Raw genomic sequence first — 22,498 nt, 5'->3', positions numbered from 1 at the left:
GTATTTTTAACTCTTTATAAATTAGAGCATTGGTGATGAAGATGGCTCAACGAATAAAGATAAATTAGGAACTTGTGTTGAAAATATCAGATAATTCAAATTGATCCATTTGACGAAGTTAAGTGAAAAAAGGGGTAATTGTAAAATTTATGGTGAGATGTGTTATGAGTTTAATAATACTAGTAGGGTGAAAAAAGGCCGTTATAATAAACAAAAAAAAAACTGATTTTTATTTTTTTGCAATGAAAAATTAATAGTAATTATTAGCACTTCTTTCCAATAAAAACAATATAATGTTAATAAAGAAACTTACTAATAATTTTAAGGACAAAGAAGCATATCTTATTTGAATAATCTTAATTAGGGCACCTTCTGATTTTTTTTAAAAATTTGATATTGCTCTTAAAATAAGAAGTAAAATATTACTTGAAGAGTCTTTTAGTGATGCTTTTAGTTTGTTAGTCAATGAGAAATTCTCCTTCGTGTAAATCTATCTTTTAGTCATTTTTCTATATTGTTGTCATATCATTGTTGTTTTTGAGTGTTCTTGGAGTAATATTATTTATTCATTCACTATTTAGTATATGTGTATCCATATTATTATAATTGGTTGGAGCATGCACGTAATAAAAAGTAAATAAAAAATGAGCAGTGCTTTAGGAGCACCTAAAAATTTTTTCTTAAGGGTTACCAAATTTACAGATTCTGTTAGGCTCCAACAATCACGATCAATAAACATCTTTCCACCCTGAAAATTTGTCTAGATCAAAATCAAATCCAAAGAAAATATTAGAAGTAGAAGGAAAATGACATAATATATATGGCAGAGGTCACGACTTATGTGACTGAACGTACTATTAGTATCATTCGATGTAAGTATTTTTGTAGACAAAAGAATAAGAATATAATCCAGGGCATAAGTTCTAGTGGTATATCAGAGTTGCATGCCACGTATGAATGAGCCGAAACGATTCCATATTCCACTCTTTGATTCAATTCTTGTTACAACTACCTTCGAATAATGATGACGTCTCGTGGATTAATCAAAATTAAGCAAGGCATTGTTAAGCTTCAAGCTTAGTTTATATAGTAAGACTGTTAAAGTCATCCTTGGATCCCTCAGGACACGAGGCGGAACCTAGTTGGTAATAGCCCCTTTATATAAGAAAATTTGCATAATTTTCGGTTAGAGTTCAAATATTTAAAGTCTTCTTAATTTCTCTTATATAAGATGTGGCAGTTTCCTAATAAAAGATTTTTTTTTTATTGAAGAATAGTACGGTCCCCTCCAAAGGGCGCGTTCTGGTCTGTCATAACAATTCTCATTAAATTATTTAAAATCTTTTAAATTTCTCTTATATGACATGTGGCAATTTCTCATTAGAAAATTTTTTTACTCAAGAATTGCGTGTCCCCCTCCAAAAGATGCATTATAGTTTATCTTGATATTTGGTATAAACGTCAGGTTCCTCCCAAGTTTTTTGACAGCGGCACATCTTTTTTTTTCCTTCAAGGACCATTGTTTTGTATGATAGCGGCTGGAGAGTGTTGGAATAAGCTTGATGCACAAGATAAGGTTCGTGAGTCCCTCTTCCTAAGTTAGTGATCATTTATTAGAAAATGATACGCACCCCCTGGGTTCCCGACTAAGGGAGGTTGATTTTAGAAAATAGAAAAGCAGCTTCTAAATCATAAGGCATCCTAGGCATACTTTCAGCGTTCCTCATTTTGCTCTATTGCCTATGTAAATTACTTTTAGTGTTCGAATCACATTCCTTCCATAGGGATCCTTCGTGGATCATGGAGACCTCCTTAAAGTCTAAGGATTCTGCCTACCTAATGCTTCCATCATTTATCCTTCCCATCATTGACATGTGCCCTTTTATAGTTGACCTAAATTAACTATCAATAATATTCCCTAGTCTCCTTCAGTGAAAAATTAAGTGAAGAAGACTATTCTATGAAAGGACACATGTCGTCCTTCTATTTCCTGTCATTTAGTGTGGTGCTCGTAAATTGGCTGAATTGCCATTGCAGAAGTCTCAATCCAAACAACAAAATCGTAAAAATCCAAAACGAGTTTAGATAACGCATGTGCCGGAAAGTTTGCCGAGGGAGACAAACGCTGAACACGATGTTCATGAGCTGATTTATGCAACAATTATGGACCATTTGGCTCCGAAGGAGGCAGTGCTTTTAATTTTCCGATGGAATGCGGCCAGGCGGGGTAATTGTTGGCTTTCACAGCCGAGCTGGTAATGCATTTGGTATGTTCAGCCATCAGTCTTATTCTGTTTTTGCCAACAACAACAGTTAACCCGAAAGGTAAAACTAATGTATTAACAAATAAGGTTCAAAATATAATTAATTTGACGAGGTTTATTGGTGGGTGCGTATCATTTTTTACAATTATAATGTCTAAAGATGCGCACGTGGACCAGGGCCTTGGGGGTGGAGCTAAAGTTAAAACTTGGGATGATACGAAGGCTAATCAATAGCAAACCAGTCAAGCTGCGCCCACCAAGCAATGATAAATTTCTTGTCTGACATTGTTGCTGGTGAAGGAATTCAAGTAGACGCCAACGAAAGATTTTTAAGCCGCAATGGGTTGGAACTTCTCCGACCTAACACACAATCGGAGCTAATTTATATGCTAAGTCAGTTGGCAGAACATGTCCGCGATTATACCCGGTTGATGAGACATTCCAGCACCCCTCAGCCATTTGGTGAAACTTGTGCGATTGCGCCTATGATAATTTGATTTCGCTATGTTAGTTACCTGCAGTCTCATCGTTTGGATGAGATTGTTCAATCCGTTGGGATTCTGGAAATGACTGCTGTTGGGCAATGGGCTTCAGGCCCGCCTTGTGCTCCCATACTTTGCGCAAGAAGTACGTTGCTCGCTGGGTGAAGAATAGCCGGTCAGGTCGTCCCTAGTGCCATACTGACTTGTCTATACAACTACGATTTTTAGATGTGTAATTTCTTTTTGTTTAATGTTTTAGGTTTTTTTTAAAAATTTTTTTTGAGATTCAATTAGAGACGATTTTGCATTTTTCCAATACGATTTTGTTTTTTTCTCTCAAAAAAAAATACGATTTTGTTTTTTTTTGTCTAAAAAAAAAATACGATTTTGTTTTTCCAAGGATTTCAAAATTTAAAAAAAAGTTTTACTAAAAAATAAAATAAAATTACTGGTGAAGCGGGCCTATACTTGGCTTTCGACTTTGGGTTTCAGACTTTGGGTTTCGAGAGGTAAAAGGTCAAAGAAACTGAAAGTATCAGTCAAACTCAACCATGACAGCAGCTCCACCGCGTCTTAGCTCCTGCGCGCCTTCCACATTGTTCACCGCCTCATCAAACTTCCCTCCAAAATTACCAATTTCAAAACAAAATCTCTTGCCCAAACATCAAAACAATCAACAAAGCTATCGCATCGAATTTGAAATCTCTCGAAGAGACGCCTTTTTACTCTCATTTCTGACTCTCGCGCCTTCACTGGCTCTACCTGATCCAGCCAACGCTTTCTCCATCGGAATCTGTACGTGCCGTTTCCATTCGTTAAGCAAAGCTTCTTGCAATCGCAAAACCTAATTGCTTGTTTGTTGCTCACGCAGCTGGACCAAAGGACTGGCTCAAAGAACAAAAGAAGAAATCCTCCAAGTTTCTTTTAGCCCCAATCGATGCCTCTCGGCAAATCCTCAACTCTGCGTACCTCTTACTAAGTAAAATTATCACTCTCCTGCAGTTACTGAGTCTCTATTTTATTAATTTAATTGATTAATTTTAGTTAAGTTCTAGCAGTGGATAAACAATCCGATTATACAAACAAAGATTTAGAGGAGGTACAAAAGATGTTTAGATCTGCAGCTAGAGATTGCGTTCCACAAGAGAGGAACTCATTTGTTGCATTTCAAGCTAATACTGGCGTAGAGGTTTGCATTTTCTTTTTCTTTTTTGGTCTTTTAGTATTTGTATTTGTTTTGATAGTTTCGTTTTCCTTTAATTAGGGTTTCGTTATTGCTCAAGTGAAATAAATAGATGATTGATCAGATGTTAAGAGAAAAGAAATTGATTCATTCCATTTGATGTGAAGTTGGCTGTGTTTATATTGTTCAAATTCATGTAATTCGCAGGTTTGCACATTTCGTTTGATTGTGAAGAATGCCTCTTCATTGCTTGATAATAAGGATCCTGCAAAATTGCAAGCTGAAGCTATACTTGATGATCTTATAAGGTAGTTACTGATTTACATGGGTGTGCTACCAATAAAGTATATCTGCCTATGTGTAATATTTTGTTTTGGTTATATTCACTGGAAAATGGAGTATCTTTGCGCCAAGAATGCATCCTGTCTGTTCTTGTTTCTCCCACCTTAATGCTTCTTATTTACAGATCTTTTGCTTCTCTTAACGGGTTGGCTGGTGACACTGCTATCGAACTCTCTTCCAGAAGGTACGTCTAGCTCACTAGAATGTGGATGTGGGAAAACTTTTTATTTTTTTTTCCCCCGAAGAATCTTTACTCTTGTGTTAGAAATGTAGTGTTTGGTTCACATTCCACATCAGCCCTTATCTTACTTGATCATTCTTGGCAATGTTCGTAAGTATAATAGCTGTAAAACATTAGTCGCTTGACTTTGAAATATAAGGAAAGAGCCAGAGAACTTGCTTTCCACTGGCAGCATCTTTTTAACTAAAGTTTAAATAGCCATTTATCATATAGATAGAACTCTTGAAACTAAGGTGCTTGTGTGATGTAGAATTGTTTTTTGTACTTATGAATTAGGAGTCAAAGTTGGTGCTTGTGTGATGTAGAATCGTCTTTTGCACATATGAATTAGGAGTCAAAGTTGGGCATGTCTATTGACTATTGATAACATCGTATTCTGAAGCAGTTGGCGCATGCTGTGAGTACTGGCTGGGACAATTTTGCTGGCTTTCAGCTATGTTTATCCACACATGTTGCCATTAATTTTGTGGATGTATCTATAAGCTGGTTTCTATATGCAGTTTAAAATTCTTTGCAAACTTGTGAATTTCCTAGATTATTACTCCTCAATTTAGGTGTGATGGTAGTCGTGCGTATTGAAGGCTAGGCTTAGGATTTATAGGTATCTAACCCAAAGGACTAGCTTATTGGGTGGAGGGACCTATTCTATTTATAAACCCAATTAAATCCTGTTTACTAGCCAATATGCGACATAACTCAACAATCCCCTCTTAGACGAAACTACTGGTAGACCCTTGTTCTTTTGTCTGACACACGTGAGTTATTCTGCCACCACATTTCGACTATTAGTGTCATGACCCAACCCAGACCTGTCAAGATATTGTCCGCTTTGGGCCTTAATAAGGCCCGCACGGATTTGTTCTTGGGGCGCCCATACACCCCAAAACTCGTCTTGCCAATTAAGGTGTGGATCACCCTTATAAACCCAGCATCTCTCCCGTGCTTTGCCGATTTGGGATTCGCCTAGGGTGTTACATACACCCCCCCTTGGGGACTCAGCGTCCTCGCTGAGGTTTGCCCCACCATCGCTCAAGAGGACACGCGGAGCCGCTCTGATACCATAATATCATGACCCAACCCAGACCTGGCAAGATATTGTCCGCTTTGGGCCTTAACAAGGCCCGCACGGATTTGTTCTTGGGGCGCCCATACACCCCAAAACGCGTCTTGCCAATTAAGGTGTGGATCACCCCTTATAAACCCAGCATCTCTCCCGTGCTTTGCCGATGTGGGATTCGCCTAGGGTGTTACAATTAGGGTTTGGCTCTGATACCACTTATTTGAGACCTTGGCCTAGAATTTCTAGGTATCCAACCCAAGAGGCTAATCTATTTGGTGGAGGGACCTATCATACTTATGAACGCAATTAACTCTTCTTTACTAGCAAATGTAAGATGCAACTCAATATTGCGCTTATTCAGTTTTTATCTACATTCTTTCTCTTAATTAACCTACTTCAATTATCTTTTCGTTGTCTTAATATTTTTCTAACAATTATTCAATCTTTACTGCAGGGAAAAGTTGGCTGATGCACTAATGGACACCATATCTTCCCTTAACAAATTTGAGCAGGGTATAAAAGACTGCCTTGAAGTATGAACATTCTGGTTTCCTCTTGCAATTTGAACATTCTGGTGTATGTTCTGCTTTTAAGGTTTTGTAGATGCTTTATTTTTTTATTTTTTTATGGAGTTGGAAAATAGAAGATACTGGAATTGTTGAAAATGTCTATTTCAACATGACGTCTTCTGGGTCTGCATCTGGTTATTTTCTGTATTATCTGTATTATAGTATTATTCTGGAAATGAAGATGGTTTACTTTTGCTCAAAGAGAAAAAAGGGAATATGTTCCACATTTAAGTTTTCCAATTTGTCTCTTGTGCATTCAATGATATTAGCAGGTAAACCTCCTAAGAACTATGCTGTAAGTTAATGATTTTGTATCATTTTATAATATGTTTATGTTTCCCAAAATGTTCGGGTGTATTTTGTGATTTTTATTTTTGTTTCACCTGAATTCTGAATGGCCATGAGGAACGGAGATTTTTAGAACTATGATTCCCGCCATCTGAAAATCTAGCTATGGTCTTGACTCTTACTATATGCAGTGGACAAAAACCTTGTGTTATCTGATTTTTTGACTGAGCATTGCCCTTTCTGGTTTCAAAGTTTTAATTCAATGGTTTGGTGAGTGGGTTTTACCCTTCTCTTCAGCTGCTTCCTGTTACATCAGTTTGCAAAATTTAGTTTCATACCTGAAAATCATAAGAGTATTTTAATGAACCCCCAATAGGTAAGGAACTTAAACTGGGGAATTTTTATGAAATCTTTTACTGGGAAGATAAAAGTATGGTTTATCCCTAGCATGTGGCTTAAGATAAAAGAGTAAACAACATTAGATGTATGCATATTGTTCATGTCTATGACCTGTTATAAATCATCACTCACTGCTCAGATTATGTGTTGCAATTTGGTTATTTGTGTGAGTTTTGATGTTTTCTGTCCCTGGGACAAATTTGCAAACAATAGATACTACATCTATCTTGTAACTGGAAGCTGAGGCCTAGGTTTCTACAATATAACAGATGGCTATCTATGCAGTTGTTTGATTCGGTGAACCAGAAGCCTGCACCAAATACAGTCGACGGCATGGTGTTCCATCATCTGGGTGGGTTTGCACGGACCTGGGTAAGCTCCGGAGCTTGTTGAACAGATTTAATGGATCATTCATGAGCCCAAAATGAGCATCTGGATCACCAATCTGTGAAAGCCTAACATTAGAAAATCCTAGGGTTGGCAGGAGACGATCTGGCCAATCACTTGAGAAATGGAAGATGGAACTGGATAGTGTGGTTGATGGTTGGTTCATGAAATCTGCTAAAAGAACTGTGTGAACAAGGTTGCACTTGTCAGCTATGAGCTTCAGCACTTGCATGGCGTGGATGTCCAAAAGATAGTAGATGATACCTTCTAGAACCCACACTGTGTTCTTCTCTGGCTTATACCCTGATAGCTGAAGCTTTTCAAGCCAATCATTCTCTCTAATGTCTGCTGCCACTGTGGTTAGGGATTTTGCTGTCATCCTTGGATGCTGCTGTTCATCTCCGAACTCCATTGCTGTTTGTATGAGAGCGGTTTTCACTTGCAAGACTTGTGAAAAATCTACTTCAAAGACATCACTTTCCTTCAAGCAGTTTAAACGGTATGCTCTTGTGTCCATTCCTACAGATAAAAGACTCGCTAAGCTTTTGATAATTGTAAATGCTACTGAATTTATTATTTACTATAATTATGAGTTTTCTATTCCTGAATTGCAGAGACTGATTTTCTTTTTTGGAAGACGCCATGAATCTGTGATGCATTGATGCAAGCTATCTACCCAAAATTTGTTATTAACAGTCTCTTACCACAGCTGTTTCTTACAAATGGTAGTAACTGAAAGATTAGATGTTTGCATGTTTCCATGAAATAGATTGGATTATATCTATTTTGTGGTGTGGGTCCATCGTTATTCATTCAGTTGATAATACGAAAGCTTAGGGACCTCACAGACTCTAGTTTGAGCTGCATTACTGATAACAGTGTGTAATAAATAATATGATCAAACATATCAAGAACCGGGGAGGAATGACCGCTAACCTGCACCAAGGAGTACAACCTGGGCTTCTCTGCTATTAAAAGAATTAAGAGCAGCTTCAATTTGTGAGTCAAACCAGAGGGTTCGAATGGCAAGAATTACCCCTGAAATTTCTCGAGCATTGTTGAGACGGTCTTTCTTTATCTTCTCATGAACGTTTCTTAGATACGTCTCCCCTGCAAGCAAGTCTGCAAGGGGGTCATGGATTACATGCTTCCACATGGCTCTCCCTGCTGCAGTTTGGCATGCTGTCCGTTGAAGGTAATCCCATTGAGCATCAATTGTTGCATGCAGATTTCGAACTGTGTCAGTAAGTAACAATTGTGAAAGCTTTAGCTCCTGCCATTGTGGGCTTTCCGGCAATCCATTTTCTTGGTCCGACATTTGTGAGAGAACGGAGAAATTTGAAGAGTAATGGAAGGTAGTAAGAAGATAATGCATGAGATATATAATATAGGAAGGGTTTATGTTTATGCAGGTAGAGGGAATTGTCTGTAGTTGGGATAAGGAAAGAGAGCCACACATAACCAACGTTTGAGAAAATCCTTCAATCGTATCGTGCTTCACTGCCTTGATGAAAAGGCATGTAACAAAATAGTCCACGAGTGCCACCATTTCATATGTCCCAAACTTCGTTTTCTAACATGTCCAATCCATCATGAATTGCGTAAAAAGGGCAACAAATGAATGGTTCAAAAGAGTTAAGACTCTTTATCGTAAGTGGGTGGCTCCCGTAGTAGCAAAATGTAACCAAGCCGAACCATTCTATGCTGAGGTACGTACTTGTCTTTTGGTTGCTCATGCCAAGTGTGACTTCAATCCACCCGAAATTGCCAATTGTGCAAGTACAAGGCTGGCGATGTAACATGTAAGTTTGTTTTGAGTGGGCGGGGCAATTAAGTGGACTTGGAAGATTCCCACTTGACAGATCAAGGTGGCTATCGGGTGGCTATGGCCTATGTGGGCTTCTTCTTCTTTTTTCTTTTTTTTTTCTTTCTTTTTCTCCCTTTCTCTCTTTCAAAGTCCTCTTTATTGGTCATCAGCAGGAATAGGATTCGCAGATTCGGCTTATTCCTAATTTTTTTTTCCCTTAAATGCAAATAATAATTTTGGTTGTGGTTTTCTTGAAAATTTTAAAAGCTAAAATTTTTTATGGAGTTTTATTTAGAGATTAGCACACAGCGGTCTGTGACACGTGGAATGAAACTAATACGGATGTATATCATCTTGTCTGTGTTTGCATCATTCATTTATTATATTAACCACGTTGTGTTTTACTTTTTATTCGCTGTCTTGCCTACCCATTTGTATTACAATTAGCTCTCCAAGTGATCGTGTCGTCTTAACCTGTGAACTGACTTTGAAATCTTTTACAAGAGAGTTGCGATTTTTTGACAAATTTAAGAAGTATACGGTTATTTTTATAAATAGGGAGATTTTTTATTTTCTCCAAATTAAAATTAATATATACTATTTATTTTTTTATTATTTTTATAATAGCCAATAATCTTTATGTCACTGTAATTTTATAATATAATTTTATTATTAAATACACTTGTATTCATATTTATTATTAATTAAATAAATTATAAAAATTTAATTACTAAAAATAAGATATATAGGTTTCAATGTGCATAAAAAATTAATAATAATATTTTTTTATATTTTTTATTATTTTAAACATCTTTTCTTATAATAAATATATAGATATATTTTATATTTTCAAGATAGAATGTCATTTGAATGACCGTGATATATATTAATTTTAGTAGGGAGGAAATAATAATCTCCTTTATAAATATATTAAAATTCAAAAAATTTAAAACTAAACTTTCTTTTTCATTCATTCTTTGATTATGTACTATTTTTATTATCTAAGAAAATTTATTCTCAATAACATCGTAAAGGATGAAATTCGTGTTAAGCACATGGGCGAGTTAAACAAATGGTTGAAATTCGTATAAAATATAAATCAATCGTTTACGTGAACGAAACATGATGTGTTTTGTTCATTGTTGTACTCTGACGGCCTGATTTGGAGCTCCAAGTCGTATAATTGTATCAAATATTTAAAATTATCTTTTATAACAGATTAATAAATTTGGATGACAGAGACTCAGAGCCACGCAATTGTTATAGAATTAAGGATTCCCTAAGTTACATGCATTAGCCTAGAATTAAATGTTCCAGAAAAAAACAATCTTCGTGCTGTTACACAGCTCCGTACACCATCTATTCCTCATTGGTTAATTTTTAAAAGTCTCCTTTGAGATTTGACTTGTTGTAAGTAAATGGCGAAAATTTATTTATTTATAAAATATCTCCTACCATCAGTTAACTTTAATATTGACCGTTAGTTGACTATGCAAAGATAATATTACCCTTAACAATAATTTATAGACGGAAATAACTAAAAAAAATTAAAATTATTGATTATTTTATTATCTTTAAATTATTGATATTTTTTTAAAATTCCTACAAAAAAGATAAAATTAAAAATTTTAAAAATCATCTTTAAATTATTAATATTTTCTTAAAATTTCTACAAAAAAGATAAAATTAAAAACTTGAAAATGAAATAGTTATAATCTTTACCTATGATATTGTAAATCTTTAAAATTGACAAGGATAAAATTGTCAAAAAATAAGATTTGTGCTTTTCGCACCAATAATTTAAAAATTTTTTTTAGTTATTTTTGTCTACAAATTATTGTTAAGGATAATATTATCTTTACACAGTCAAATAACGGTCAATGTTAAAATTAACTGATGATAAAAATTTTTTTATAAATAAATAAATTCTCACATCTACTTACAACAAACCTAAATATGAGGGGAGGTTTTTAAAAATTACCCACCCCTCATTTTCCATCTCTGAGTGTCCGGTGAATGGCCCCGGGGCCTGGCCAGCTCAGAGTACATTATTAGGGTAGGTATCTGAGTATGACTGCTAGCCACTCGAAGTCTGAACCTTCATTGCAGAAAGAAGATCACTCACACACGACATGTAACAAACACTTGGTGAATAATAGTTACCCAAAAAATCTTTTTTAATTTTTTTTAAAAACTTTTTTGTTTTGTTCAGACACAAGTCGGGGATCCTCCCACTCTAATTTGTATTATGATTAATTTTTATTTTTTTACTTTTGAGCTTATAAATATGACATTCACATCAGCCGCAAGGATGTGGGGTCCACCTCAGCAACCTATGATAATAAAGCTTTATTTATCTATCGCACGCGGCCTTCGGACATGACAATGGAACTACAAAATTAAATTTTAATGAAAAGTTTGGAACGTGGAGAGAATGTCCGAAGGTTGAAATAGGCTGGCAAAACGTAAGCAGATCATGGCCGCAGATACCTACCTAATCAAGTGGACAAGTCGGTGTGAGTGCATACACGCAACGCAAGTGTTGGATGGCCGTAAAACTGAAACTTTTTTGCACAGTAGAGGTCGATTGCTGACTGATCAAATCGAGGAAACTGAACTGAAAGAACACATATAACTCATAAAGCAACAGACAAAGGCCTGGTCTGCAAATCGTTAATTTGTTTTGAATATTGTAACAAGAAGAAAGCCTTGAGCGAGAGGAAGACGGAGAGAGTGAGAGATGGCGTCCGACTCTGACGTGGCATGCTGTGGCACGATGTTTTTTGTGTTCGTGCTTGGGATAATAGCGCTGGTGTGCTTCGCTGGATTGATGGCTGGATTAACACTGGGACTCATGTCTTTAGGACTCGTTGACCTTGAAGTCCTCATCAAGTCCGGTCGCCCTCAGGATCGTATCCACGCCGGTATCCTCTTTCTCTTTCATCGTCATCAATTCAAAGTTTGAATTTCAAACTTAATTTCTAAATTTGTTCATCACTTCTGCTCTGAATACTTATTCGCCTCCTGAATTAATAGGATTTTTTTTTTAAACTCAATTTTCCTCACTGAAAGTTGATAAGAGTCAATCAATCTGAAGGGTGCCAATATTCCTGCTGATAACCGATAAGTTTTGTCAAACAGTAAAGATTGTATATTGAGATTTGAGGGCGGGCACTGAGTTGATTTCAGTTGTGAGTCAACTTACGAGCTAAGGGTTCTAACATTAGACAATGTGAGTTATGGTATCCTCTGCTTTTTTACAGCAAAGATATTTCCTGTGGTTAAGAATCAGCATCTTCTGCTATGTACTCTTTTGATTGGAAACTCTCTTGCTATGGAGGTAATATAACATGGTTCTATGATGTGTGTGCCTTTTTTTTTTTTTAAAAAAAAAAGAGAGAAATGTTTTTGTTAACATCAATATCTATATATATATATATTTTCAGTTGTTTCAATTATCTCTTTCATATCCTTGTAGGCTCTTCCTATATTCTTGGACAAGCTTGTTCCTCCATGGGCTGCAGTCTTGATATCAGTGACTCTAATTCTTATGTTTGGAGAGGTTTTCTTTTTTCACTAAATCGGGCATCCTTTCTTTATAACGGTGGTGCCCTCTTAAGTATTAGTTTGACTTACTTTTAAACTTAATTTTGGGTATAGATACTGCCACAAGCGGTCTGTACTCGTTATGGCTTGACTGTTGGAGCAACAATGGCACCGATTGTCCGTGTCCTTCTTTGTTTGTTCTTTCCTATATCTTATCCAATTAGCAAGGTATGATTGATGAACAGAAATGTTTGTACTTTGTGCTTTGTGTAAGTTGGGTTGGATAGTTGTTTAGCAAATTGCATTTTCAATGAATGCTTATACAAATTGTAGATTTTGGATTTGATGCTGGGTAAGGGACATGCAGTTCTTTTAAGGAGGGCAGAGCTAAAGACTTTTGTTAACTTTCATGGCAATGAGGTATTAAATTAATGTTTCCAGCTTTTTTAGTTCCAAACTTGTTTGCATTAGGCATTTCCGTATCAAACTATCTTTTGTTTGGACTTTATACAAGCTTTTTTGGAAGGGAAATGAATGACCAACCTGTAGCTTGTGTTTTACTGCTGTAAATGCCTCGTCTCTGGGCCAAATTTGTTGATGGGTTGTGTAATATACTTTGTTGTTTAGGCTGGGAAAGGTGGGGATCTAACTCATGATGAGACTACTATCATCGCTGGAGCTCTGGAGTTGACTGAAAAAACTGCAAAAGATGCCATGACTCCCATATCGAAGGCATTTTCTCTTGATCTGGATGCAACACTTACTTTGTGGGTTTGTGGATTCCTGAACATTCTATTTAATATCCTATGTGTTCTTCATACATCTAACTATATTTTCTTTGCAATTTAGGGATACCTTAAATGCCATAATGACCATGGGTCATAGTAGAGTTCCTGTTTACTCTGGGAATCCGACAAATATAATTGGCCTCATTCTGGTAATTTTGTTTCTTTATGTATATTAGATTATTAGATTATGTTTTATGGATTGTTGATGGCACGAATACTTCACTTTTTTTTTTCATCTACTTGCTTTATAGTCCATGTTCTTGTGATCACATCTCCCTTTGAATGGTAAAAGATTTCAGCAGAAGTTTCGTCTTACTGCTGGTTTGTTTGTAGTCATGAAGATAAAGACTAACTTAAGAAAATATTGAATTAGTTGTGTATTATTGAATGCATGGATGCCTAGAGTTTTCTCTTTCTCTTCTATTGTTATGCAATGTTTTCTTAGTTTAGCTCTTCTCCTTGATTCTTTTGTTCTTAAAACCAAAAGCTGAAGTTTCTGTTCATCTTTATTATTAATGTCATTACTTACACCAACTAATTTCTTCATAATTGTCACGTGTCAGTATGCACCATCAAACCAGTGTCTTTTCTTCTTCTTCTTCTTTATTTTTCATTTTTCGCTAACCCTTATCTGATGTTGGTAGGTTAAAAATCTTTTATCAGTCGATTATAGAGATGCAGTTCCTTTGCGGAAAATGATCATACGGAGAATACCACGGTATGATGTCTCTAATTTTTTTTCTTTTCTTGTCTGGAGGGATGTATATATGAAGGTGCCAATTTGTTCTTGTTTTTCTATATTATTCATCCTACAGGGTTTCAGAAGACATGCCTTTGTATGATATTCTAAATGAATTTCAGAAAGGACATAGCCACATTGCTGTTGTATATAAGGATCTAAATGAGAAAAAAGAGGGTGAGCTTTTTAAGGACAATTGTAAGAAGCCAAGAGGACAACCTGAGAAATCATCTCAAAAAGGTGAAATGGATGCTGCTACTTTTATTCTGAACTGTTTTAAATAGCAATATCATGCACCTCTGGTTGTAGTTGCAAGTTTCCAACCTTGAAACTCATAACTTATACATTGTTCTAAACTTCTGCTTAGCAATGTACTTGAACCGATGTTGTCTGTTACCATGTTTATTCCTGAAAGTTGTCATCTGGTACTACCAAACAGAAATTTTCCTCTTTGGATGTTTCTTGTCCGTTGCCTTTGTATCTGATTTCCATTTCAGCAAGAAAGAATCACCAGTCAATTTCATTGTTCTTCCTCTGCTATTGCTTTTGTTATGAGATACCATTTATTGCCGGTGCAAGATGGCTTTATTGCTCTTAGTTGCTTGGTTACTTGATCTGTTTCTGAACTAAATTTAACTAATTGTCTGGTTGAATTCTCAGTTGATAATGGGGTTACTGCTGCTGGCCAGAATTTGCGGAATAAATTGGAATCAAAAGATGCTCAACAGACTAAGAAAGTTCCACCAGCTACTCCTACCTTTAATAAGCGACACAGAGGTTGTTCGTACTGCATTCTCGACTTTGAGAATGGTCCTTTTCCAGATTTTCCATCCAATGACGAAGCCGTAGGTGTTATTACCATGGAGGATGTCATTGAAGAACTTCTTCAGGTAAACATTAAGCAAAACCACATTGCCTGCACATCCATGGGAGAGGTCATTCACTAAGCATTGTGTAGGCCTTCATATATGTTTATTTAGACATCTTTCCTAATATCATGGTAATGAAGAAATTGTTCTCTGCATTATGGGACTCATGGCAGGCCACTTGTGCACCATCAGTGTACCTGAGTGGTATTTTTTTATGCATGGTGATTTAAGAAAAAATATTACTGTCTGGAATGTTGGGATAAGTGTCTAAAACTGCTGCAGAAATACTGTTCTTGGGGATTGTCATTACTCTTTTAGTTTTAATTGCCTCTGCTGATTTATATATATTTCCAAATGTGTATGTCAGGAGGAGATACTGGATGAAACCGATGAATATGTCAACATTCACAACAGGTTAAGTTTTATGTTCTCCTTTGTGTTCTACTTCTTTATTTTCTTGTGTATGTGGAACCTGCTAATTGACTTGATTACTCTACGTCACAAGTTTAGTAACTTGTGACATTTATTATAGATGGATTGGAAAGGCATGGTGTGGTACGTCCAATTTGTTTCACTCTGATTTTCCAAGCCATGCTATGGCAAATTTTCTGCCTTGCTGTTGCTAAGCAAGATGAGAGAACTGCCAATACTGTCCTTCATGTCAAATCCAAAGAATCCTTGGTTTTTTGATTTCTCTATCTTGTATCAAGTAAAACTAGTACCATGTAATGAGTCATTTGGTGAACCTGAAGGATGATTGGTATTTTTGTAAATGCAGGATAAAAGTAAACATGCATGCATCCCAGGAAAAGTCTCAGAGTCAGGATAATACATCACAACCCTCTCTGAATGGATCATCTGCCCTTCAAAATTCTGCAGGCTCACCTTCCTTGGAGGACTTTGGTGCTGCAACCACTTTCTCACTGAAAGAGCCTTCCTGATCAGGGCAGCCGCCAGAGCTGGTTTTGAATAGAAAGAAAGCTCATATTCAGCTTTAGAGGAGGGGTACAGTTCAATAGCTAAAGGATGATCATGCACTCTCTAGCGATAATTTGGTCACAGGCGTAATTGCCGCAGCACGTTATTAATACTACAGGAGGGTAGTTGAAATTTGGGTTGTTATTGTGCTTTACTTGATAGATGAAAACATAGATGAAGTTACGGAAAGGAATCCTTTAAATTTAGTTACTTAGCCCACGGCATATGTTGAACTTTAGGCAGAAGGTAGAGGAGGATGTATAGTACTTGTGTAGTTGAAAAAGATACTTCCTGACTCATGTTGATTGCTTGTAAAATCAAACTGAAATCTCTGTTCCATTTATTGCTCTAGAATCCGAAAGCCTTACATCTAATCTAATGATGCCTCCGAGAAAGATTAGCAAAAGGATGCATTTAATTTAAATTAATAATAGCTTCTTTTTTTAATATTGTTATACAGGAGTATAGGACAATAACTGATATTATATTGAATATTACAATTGATATGTACAAATGGATTATACATATGATATTACATTAAATTTTACACAGCTTAACTAAGAGTTGTATTCCTCCAAAATCTCTTACTTTGGTTAAAGTATAGAATCAGGCTATCAAATTTGAATATAATGATTTAATCCGGCATGGGTAGATTTTAAAAGTTTCAATTGAGTTAAAATGCAGAATCCTTTAATAGAATCTAAACTGCTAAACTAATTTCCTTTGGAAGCATATTTATTTATTAATTTTAAAAAAAGAAATCGAGAATTATTTTGCACAATAAATTACAAAAATTGGACAAAAAAAAATTTCTGAAGGGCTTTGCCCAAATATTTTTCGCACTTTTCACACTCCTGAGCCGCTGAGTCCCACTAGCTCACCGGACATTAGTGACCTTCGCTGGACAATGACATGCACCAATCAGCTTTCAGGGAGTGGCAGCCAATAAAAGCAAAAATAAAAATTACATGAGCGAAATCTTCGCTTGCTATTTCCTTCCGTTGAATGCGCCAACTACTACTACTACTACTCCACCCAGTACTTGCAGTATCGGCTCTCTCACATCACATGCCTAGCGGCTGTCGGAGAGTCGACTTCGCCTGCCTAAGGCATTTTCATTTGTCATCTCTTTCTCTCTCTTCTTTTAAATATTATGAAATTATCTTCTTTTAAACATTATTTCTTTAAAAGAAAGATTGAAGTCGTTAGGTGCCAGCCACTAGCTAGTACTATTGTTCCAGTTGAAAGCTCACCTCTTGCTTTTAGCCTGTTTTACCAATCTGGGTACTCATTATTTCTTACTTCTCAAGGATAACAATCTTGATGGGATTTTGATTTTCTTCATGTTTCCACTTTCAAGTGAAGATTTTTAGTAATATATCTTTGTTAGTTAGATTAGTTATTGTCGATTGTGGGGTGTTAGAGAGATGGCTATTGCTCGGTTAGCTCGATTAGGTCGGCATGCAAAACGACCACATGGTTTGTGCGTGAAGATGACAGCGGTTGCAATCTTGGGCCTTTGTTTCATTTTTGCTTGGTCTACGTTCTCTTCTTCTGCAAATTCAGTCACCACTCAAAGGGAAAGCTTTGATGATATCGCTGAGCCTGTGTCTGCTGATACAAAGGTGATAAGTTCTAAGCCTCAGTATACAGAGAGGAAAAGGCAATGGCATGAAATTGGTAAAGAAGAAGATAAAAAAGTGAAACTTGAATCTGATTTGGACAAGGCAAAAGAGAAAAAGATTAATGGATCTGCTTCTGTGACGGTTATTAAGCACGAATCTAGGAAAAAGAATGAAAAAACAGTGCCGAATGTGAAAAAACAGAAACACACTGTAAAGTCGGTGAATGAGGAAACAAATGAGGAGAATGAGAAATCTGAGAGTGATGATTCGCTGAAGGAAGATGAAGAAGAACAAGAGCAGGAAGTTGTGGATGGTAAGGAAGAAGAATCTGTTCGTGAAAGTGAAGTTAATGGAGAGACAGAAGGTGATGTTGATTTAGTTCAACAAGAGAATGAACAAAGTGTGGTTACGGTGGAAGGCGAGAGTGGTAGATCGAGAAGTACGGGGAAGAAGAGGAAGGTAAAGGGTCCAGTCTTTGATCCTAAAGCTCATTATAGTTGGAAATTATGTAGCACGAGGAGCAAGCATAATTACATTCCTTGTATTGACAATGAAAGTGGTTTTGGAAAGTTCCAGAGCTATAGGCATACAGAGAGGAGTTGCCCTAGATCTCATCTGATGTGTCTTGTGCCACTTCCTCATGCAGGGTATGGATCTCCTGTCTCTTGGCCTGACAGCAGACTCAAGGTATATACGAGGGTTTCATCCTTTTTGTTGAAGTTATGTGTATGGAGAGGCAAGATTCGTTCGATTTTCTTACATGGTATTCTCTTACTCTTTCTGCAGATATTGTATAAGAACGTGGCTCATCCAAAACTTGCTGCGTACATTAAGAAACATAATTGGTTGGTGGAGTCTGGCGAGTATCTGACTTTTCCCCAGAATCAGTCTGAATTCAAAGGTGGGGTTCTTCACTACCTTGAGTCCATTGAAGAGGTGAGTTTCTTCTGCAGGTGAACTATGAAAGTTGAATCAATAATGTCCTTCTTTTTGAGTCCCAATATCAACATGACCAGAATACTACTAGTCCTCATTGGATGACCCACAACTTTTCCTTGCTTTTCAATGATTGGTTCAGGAGCATATTAATAGAGATATTATGGCATTTAATAATTGGATAGTGATAACCACAAACCTTCACTCTTTTTGGCACTTCTGTAGCTGCCTCTAGCACGAGAGTCACTATCATCAACCTCTTTCTAAGAATTTCGGCTTCAGGCACCGATACCTATCATATAGAGCGATTAGGATGGTTTTGAGTGAACTTTGGTTGCATCAATCTGTAGAGGACTAGAAAAAAGGTGGATATACACTTCCCAATGATAAGGTGCACTTTAAATTCTGATATAAAAATATTGAACTTATGTAGGGTACAATATAATTTCTTGAGTTTGCTTCTTATGTTGTGCTTTTATTGAATACTTCATTTTTAAACCACTAACATCATTGGCTGATTTACATTTTGAAATTTGATTGTTTCTGATAGATGGTGCCAGATATAGAATGGGGGAAGAATATTCATGTAGTGCTGGAGATTGGATCGGCAGATTCAAGCTTTGTGGCGTCTCTTCTTGATAAGGAGGTCCTCACATTAACTGTAGGGTTGAAGGATGATCTAGTCGACCTAGCTCAAGTAGCTCTGGAGCGTGGTTTTCCTGCAGTGGTTAGCCCTCTTGGAAATAGAAGACTTCCTTTTCCCAGTGGTGTTTTCGATGCTATTCATTGTGACGGATGTAGCATAACTTGGCACGCCCATGGTTTGTGTTTAACCCTATCTCTCTTCGTTCATTTTATGTTATCATTTTCTGTTAGAGATTATGTCAGTTAGATCAGTATAGTCCTTTCTTTCCTTTCCAGGGGGAAAGCTTCTCCTAGAGATGAATAGAATTTTAAGGCCTAGTGGATACTTTATTCTGTCAACTAAGCATGATAGCATTGAAGAGGAAGAAGGTATGGCCTTTATGTCTTTCTTTTTTCATTTTTATATTGTTTTTGATGATGATGAATATGAAGCATTAAAAGTTATAAATTGGACCTGAAAAGCATTTTCTTTATCTCTTATGACTGATGTCCGTGCTCTAACCAAAGCTGTTTGCTTTAAGGTATTATTTGTCTCTCCTGATCTTGCTGATCTGTATTCGATGCATAGATTTAGATTGCTGTTGTACTTAAAAAATGTCATCCAGACATTACTGACTTAAAGTCCATGTCTAACTCAAGGCTGGGTGGTAGATAAGTCCAAAATGCACCAGTATGGGCAGCAACTAAGATTGCTTCTAGTGATATGCACATGTTCAGCTTTTGACGTCCCAGTCCTCTTTGGCAAGTAAAGCCAAGATTGCTAGTCTTTGTCAAGAAAAGAAAGTACATATTTGTTATTGTAGTGACTGAAAGTATTTTGTTGAAACTCGCTATGCAGGGGCTGAATTTATCATTATTTTTCATATATTGTGCTGCAATTTTAATAGCAAGCCGTTTTTTTCTTTTTTAATTTTCTCAGCCTTGACCACATTGACTGCGTCTATCTGTTGGAATATTCTGGCTCATAAAACTGATGAAATCAGTGAAATGGGAGTTAAAATATACCAGAAACCCGAATCAAATGATATATATGAATTGAGAAGGAAGAAAAATCCGCCTCTCTGCAAGGAAAATGAAAACCCTGATGCAGCATGGTAAGTGTAGATGAACTAGTTTGTCAAAATTCGTCTTCCTTTCTTTGCAAGTTGGTTTTGTTGACAATCTAGAATAACTCACATTCACTGTCCTTGCATGAAAATTAGATTCTATCATCCCATCAAATAGATTAATAGAAACTAAAATAAACCTCCTGATGGATAATAATTGAACAAATGTTACACTAGACCTTTGCATGATGATCATATACAAGTGAATGAATGCCAGCCTTATGTTGACAAAGTAAATAATTATGCAGCAATGATATATAAGTTTAGTACATGTTGGTTAGCATCATCTAGCTTCATTCAACTTGATTGTATCAAGAGGTAGAGACGTTCACTTGAGTTTCCACTTTGAAGATCATTGATATTCTTTTCATGCCTAAACATTTGCAATTTAGAACTTTGACAAGTTCAAATCAATTTCATCAATAGTAAAGAAAGCAGTTCTTCCTTCTTCAGTTTATAGCATTTACCTAGAAAAAATTTATGTCATTAGATTAATGCTTGTTACCAATCTGATATTTGTTATAATGTCATCCCCTTTACTTAACAACCGCATTCTGAACAGGTATGTGCCTATGAAAACTTGCTTACACACCATTCCATCTTCAATTGAACAACATGGGACAGAATGGCCTGAGGAGTGGCCAAAGAGGCTTGAAACTTACCCTGACTGGTTGAACGATAAAGAAAAATTGAGCTCAGACACAAGACACTGGAAAGCTATTGTTGACAGGTCTTATCTCACGGGATTGGGTATTGATTGGTCAAAAATCCGGAATGTAATGGACATGAAATCCATCTACGGAGGGTATGAAAACTTGCAACTGAATATTTTACATTTTACTTTGCACGTTAAGCTTATTTTCATACATTGAAGTAGCTATATCTATGAGGAGGATGTACATTGATTGAAGTTAGTAGTTCTCCTCTGCCTGAAACAGCTTCCCTCTTTGATTACATAAGTACCGAAAACGGAAAATGACGTCAAGAAATCGAATCCTAATGTTCGATAATAAATGCAGATTTGCTGCAGCACTTGCACAACAGAAAATATGGGTGATGAATGTGGTCCCTGTACATGCACCAGATACACTTCCTGTTATTTATGATCGTGGTCTTGTCGGTATCTACCATGATTGGTGTGAGTCGTTTGGGACTTACCCGAGATCTTATGACCTTTTGCATGCTGATCATTTGTTCTCACGTCTTAAGAGCAGGTTAAGTGCTTTTAGAGTTTCGGCTTTGCCAACATTAGAAGTTTACTGATTACCATATGTTACCGTTTGGTCTATCCCATGTGCCCAGACCTCTCAAAGCAGTGGGGCATTGGTTATTTGACTACATAAATATTACTTTTGCAGGTGCAGACAACCTGTTTCCATTGTTGTTGAGATGGATCGCATATTAAGGCCTGGAGGTTGGGCAATTGTACGTGATAAGGTTGAGATACTTGATCCACTTGAGGGAATATTGAGAAGCTTGCATTGGGAAATTCGGATGACTTATGCCCAGGATAAGGAAGGTATTTTATGTGCTCAAAAAACTATGTGGCGGCCTTAAATTATGAAGCCTGAGTTCTGTAAATAGATCGATTTCAAAGTGGACAAGATCATTGTTGTAGTGTTGGACAGAAGCTTCATTACAATTCCCTTTGAAAAGAAAGAAAAGTGGAATACTGATTCTTCATTTTTAGTTAGGCACATGTAAAATGATTCACAATTTTTCACACGAAAACTAGTAGAGTTACCCTCAATCAAATGTTCTTTATATTTTCTCTCATAGTCGTACAGCCATTAGAAATGAAAAGTTGAGGTGGGAGATAGAGGATCGACCCTGGTTCGATGAAAGAAATATAAATTGCCATCCACTTATTGAATGTGTTCTGATGATCTGGAACTTCTGTTCACTCTATCTGTCATGATCACGTTTAGTTTTGATTCCACGAGGCATCATGTATAGATTTCGGATTTTCCGAGGGTCATAGGGATGGCAGCAGCACCTGTGGGCTCCTGAATCCGCAAGCCCCCGGAGGAATCAGGGTTGGATACTTGGATACGGGTTCCAAAACATCTTAAAAATAAATTGGCGTGTATTTTGAATGAGCCCCAGAGGGCCCCCCGGGGAGAAAAAAAAAAAAAGGATTCGGATTTGGAGATTTTTTGACCCCCTAACCCGACTCTTACGCCACTAAAATGGCATAGCAGCACATCTCTAACCTGGGACCACGCAAACTGGTGTCTCTGCAGG

General features: G+C 36.6%; 3 protein-coding genes across 10 annotated transcripts; all 3 read left to right on the top strand.

Annotated features, from left to right (window-relative positions):
• The first annotated feature begins 3,224 nt into the window (after positions 1–3,224).
• Positions 3,225–9,295, top strand: LOC102608992 (uncharacterized). 5 transcript variants are annotated; one of them, XM_052442279.1, is made up of 9 exons: positions 3,225–3,541; positions 3,618–3,725; positions 3,805–3,935; positions 4,137–4,237; positions 4,396–4,455; positions 6,027–6,085; positions 7,114–7,200; positions 7,304–7,714; positions 7,830–9,295. In XM_052442279.1, exons 1-7 carry the CDS (start codon positions 3,298–3,300, stop codon positions 7,119–7,121), a joined length of 711 nt encoding a protein of 236 aa, XP_052298239.1. In that variant the 5' UTR covers positions 3,225–3,297; the 3' UTR covers positions 7,122–7,200; positions 7,304–7,714; positions 7,830–9,295. The 5 variants fall into 5 exon arrangements, with proteins under 5 accessions (XP_052298239.1, XP_052298237.1, XP_052298238.1 ...); XM_052442277.1 differs by having other exon boundaries at positions 6,027–6,148; XM_052442278.1 differs by having other exon boundaries at positions 7,114–7,714.
• Positions 9,296–11,406: 2,111 nt separating this feature from the next.
• Positions 11,407–16,316, top strand: LOC102608410 (DUF21 domain-containing protein At1g47330). 3 transcript variants are annotated; one of them, XM_025096736.2, is made up of 12 exons: positions 11,407–11,946; positions 12,286–12,362; positions 12,501–12,584; positions 12,683–12,796; positions 12,902–12,988; positions 13,196–13,335; positions 13,418–13,505; positions 14,001–14,074; positions 14,172–14,335; positions 14,756–14,985; positions 15,332–15,378; positions 15,743–16,316. In XM_025096736.2, exons 1-12 carry the CDS (start codon positions 11,763–11,765, stop codon positions 15,903–15,905), a joined length of 1,452 nt encoding a protein of 483 aa, XP_024952504.2. In that variant the 5' UTR covers positions 11,407–11,762; the 3' UTR covers positions 15,906–16,316. The 3 variants fall into 3 exon arrangements, with proteins under 3 accessions (XP_024952504.2, XP_024952506.2, XP_024952505.2); XM_025096738.2 differs by having other exon boundaries at positions 11,801–11,946; positions 12,095–12,362; XM_025096737.2 differs by having other exon boundaries at positions 11,801–11,946; positions 12,059–12,362.
• Positions 16,317–16,929: 613 nt separating this feature from the next.
• Positions 16,930–22,028, top strand: LOC112497558 (probable methyltransferase PMT28). 2 transcript variants are annotated; one of them, XM_025096123.2, is made up of 8 exons: positions 16,931–18,254; positions 18,354–18,503; positions 19,054–19,324; positions 19,425–19,517; positions 20,068–20,242; positions 20,817–21,059; positions 21,274–21,468; positions 21,613–22,028. In XM_025096123.2, exons 1-8 carry the CDS (start codon positions 17,370–17,372, stop codon positions 21,809–21,811), a joined length of 2,211 nt encoding a protein of 736 aa, XP_024951891.2. In that variant the 5' UTR covers positions 16,931–17,369; the 3' UTR covers positions 21,812–22,028. The 2 variants fall into 2 exon arrangements, with proteins under 2 accessions (XP_024951892.2, XP_024951891.2); XM_025096124.2 differs by lacking the exon at positions 21,274–21,468 and having other exon boundaries at positions 16,930–18,254.
• Positions 22,029–22,498: the final 470 nt, after the last annotated feature.

Source organism: Citrus sinensis, chromosome 5 (genome assembly GCF_022201045.2).
Source record: "Citrus sinensis cultivar Valencia sweet orange chromosome 5, DVS_A1.0, whole genome shotgun sequence".
Classification (NCBI taxonomy): domain Eukaryota; kingdom Viridiplantae; phylum Streptophyta; class Magnoliopsida; order Sapindales; family Rutaceae; genus Citrus; species Citrus sinensis.
Note: the sequence above shows the minus strand (reverse complement) of the source record. Positions and strands in the feature narration are given on the sequence as shown.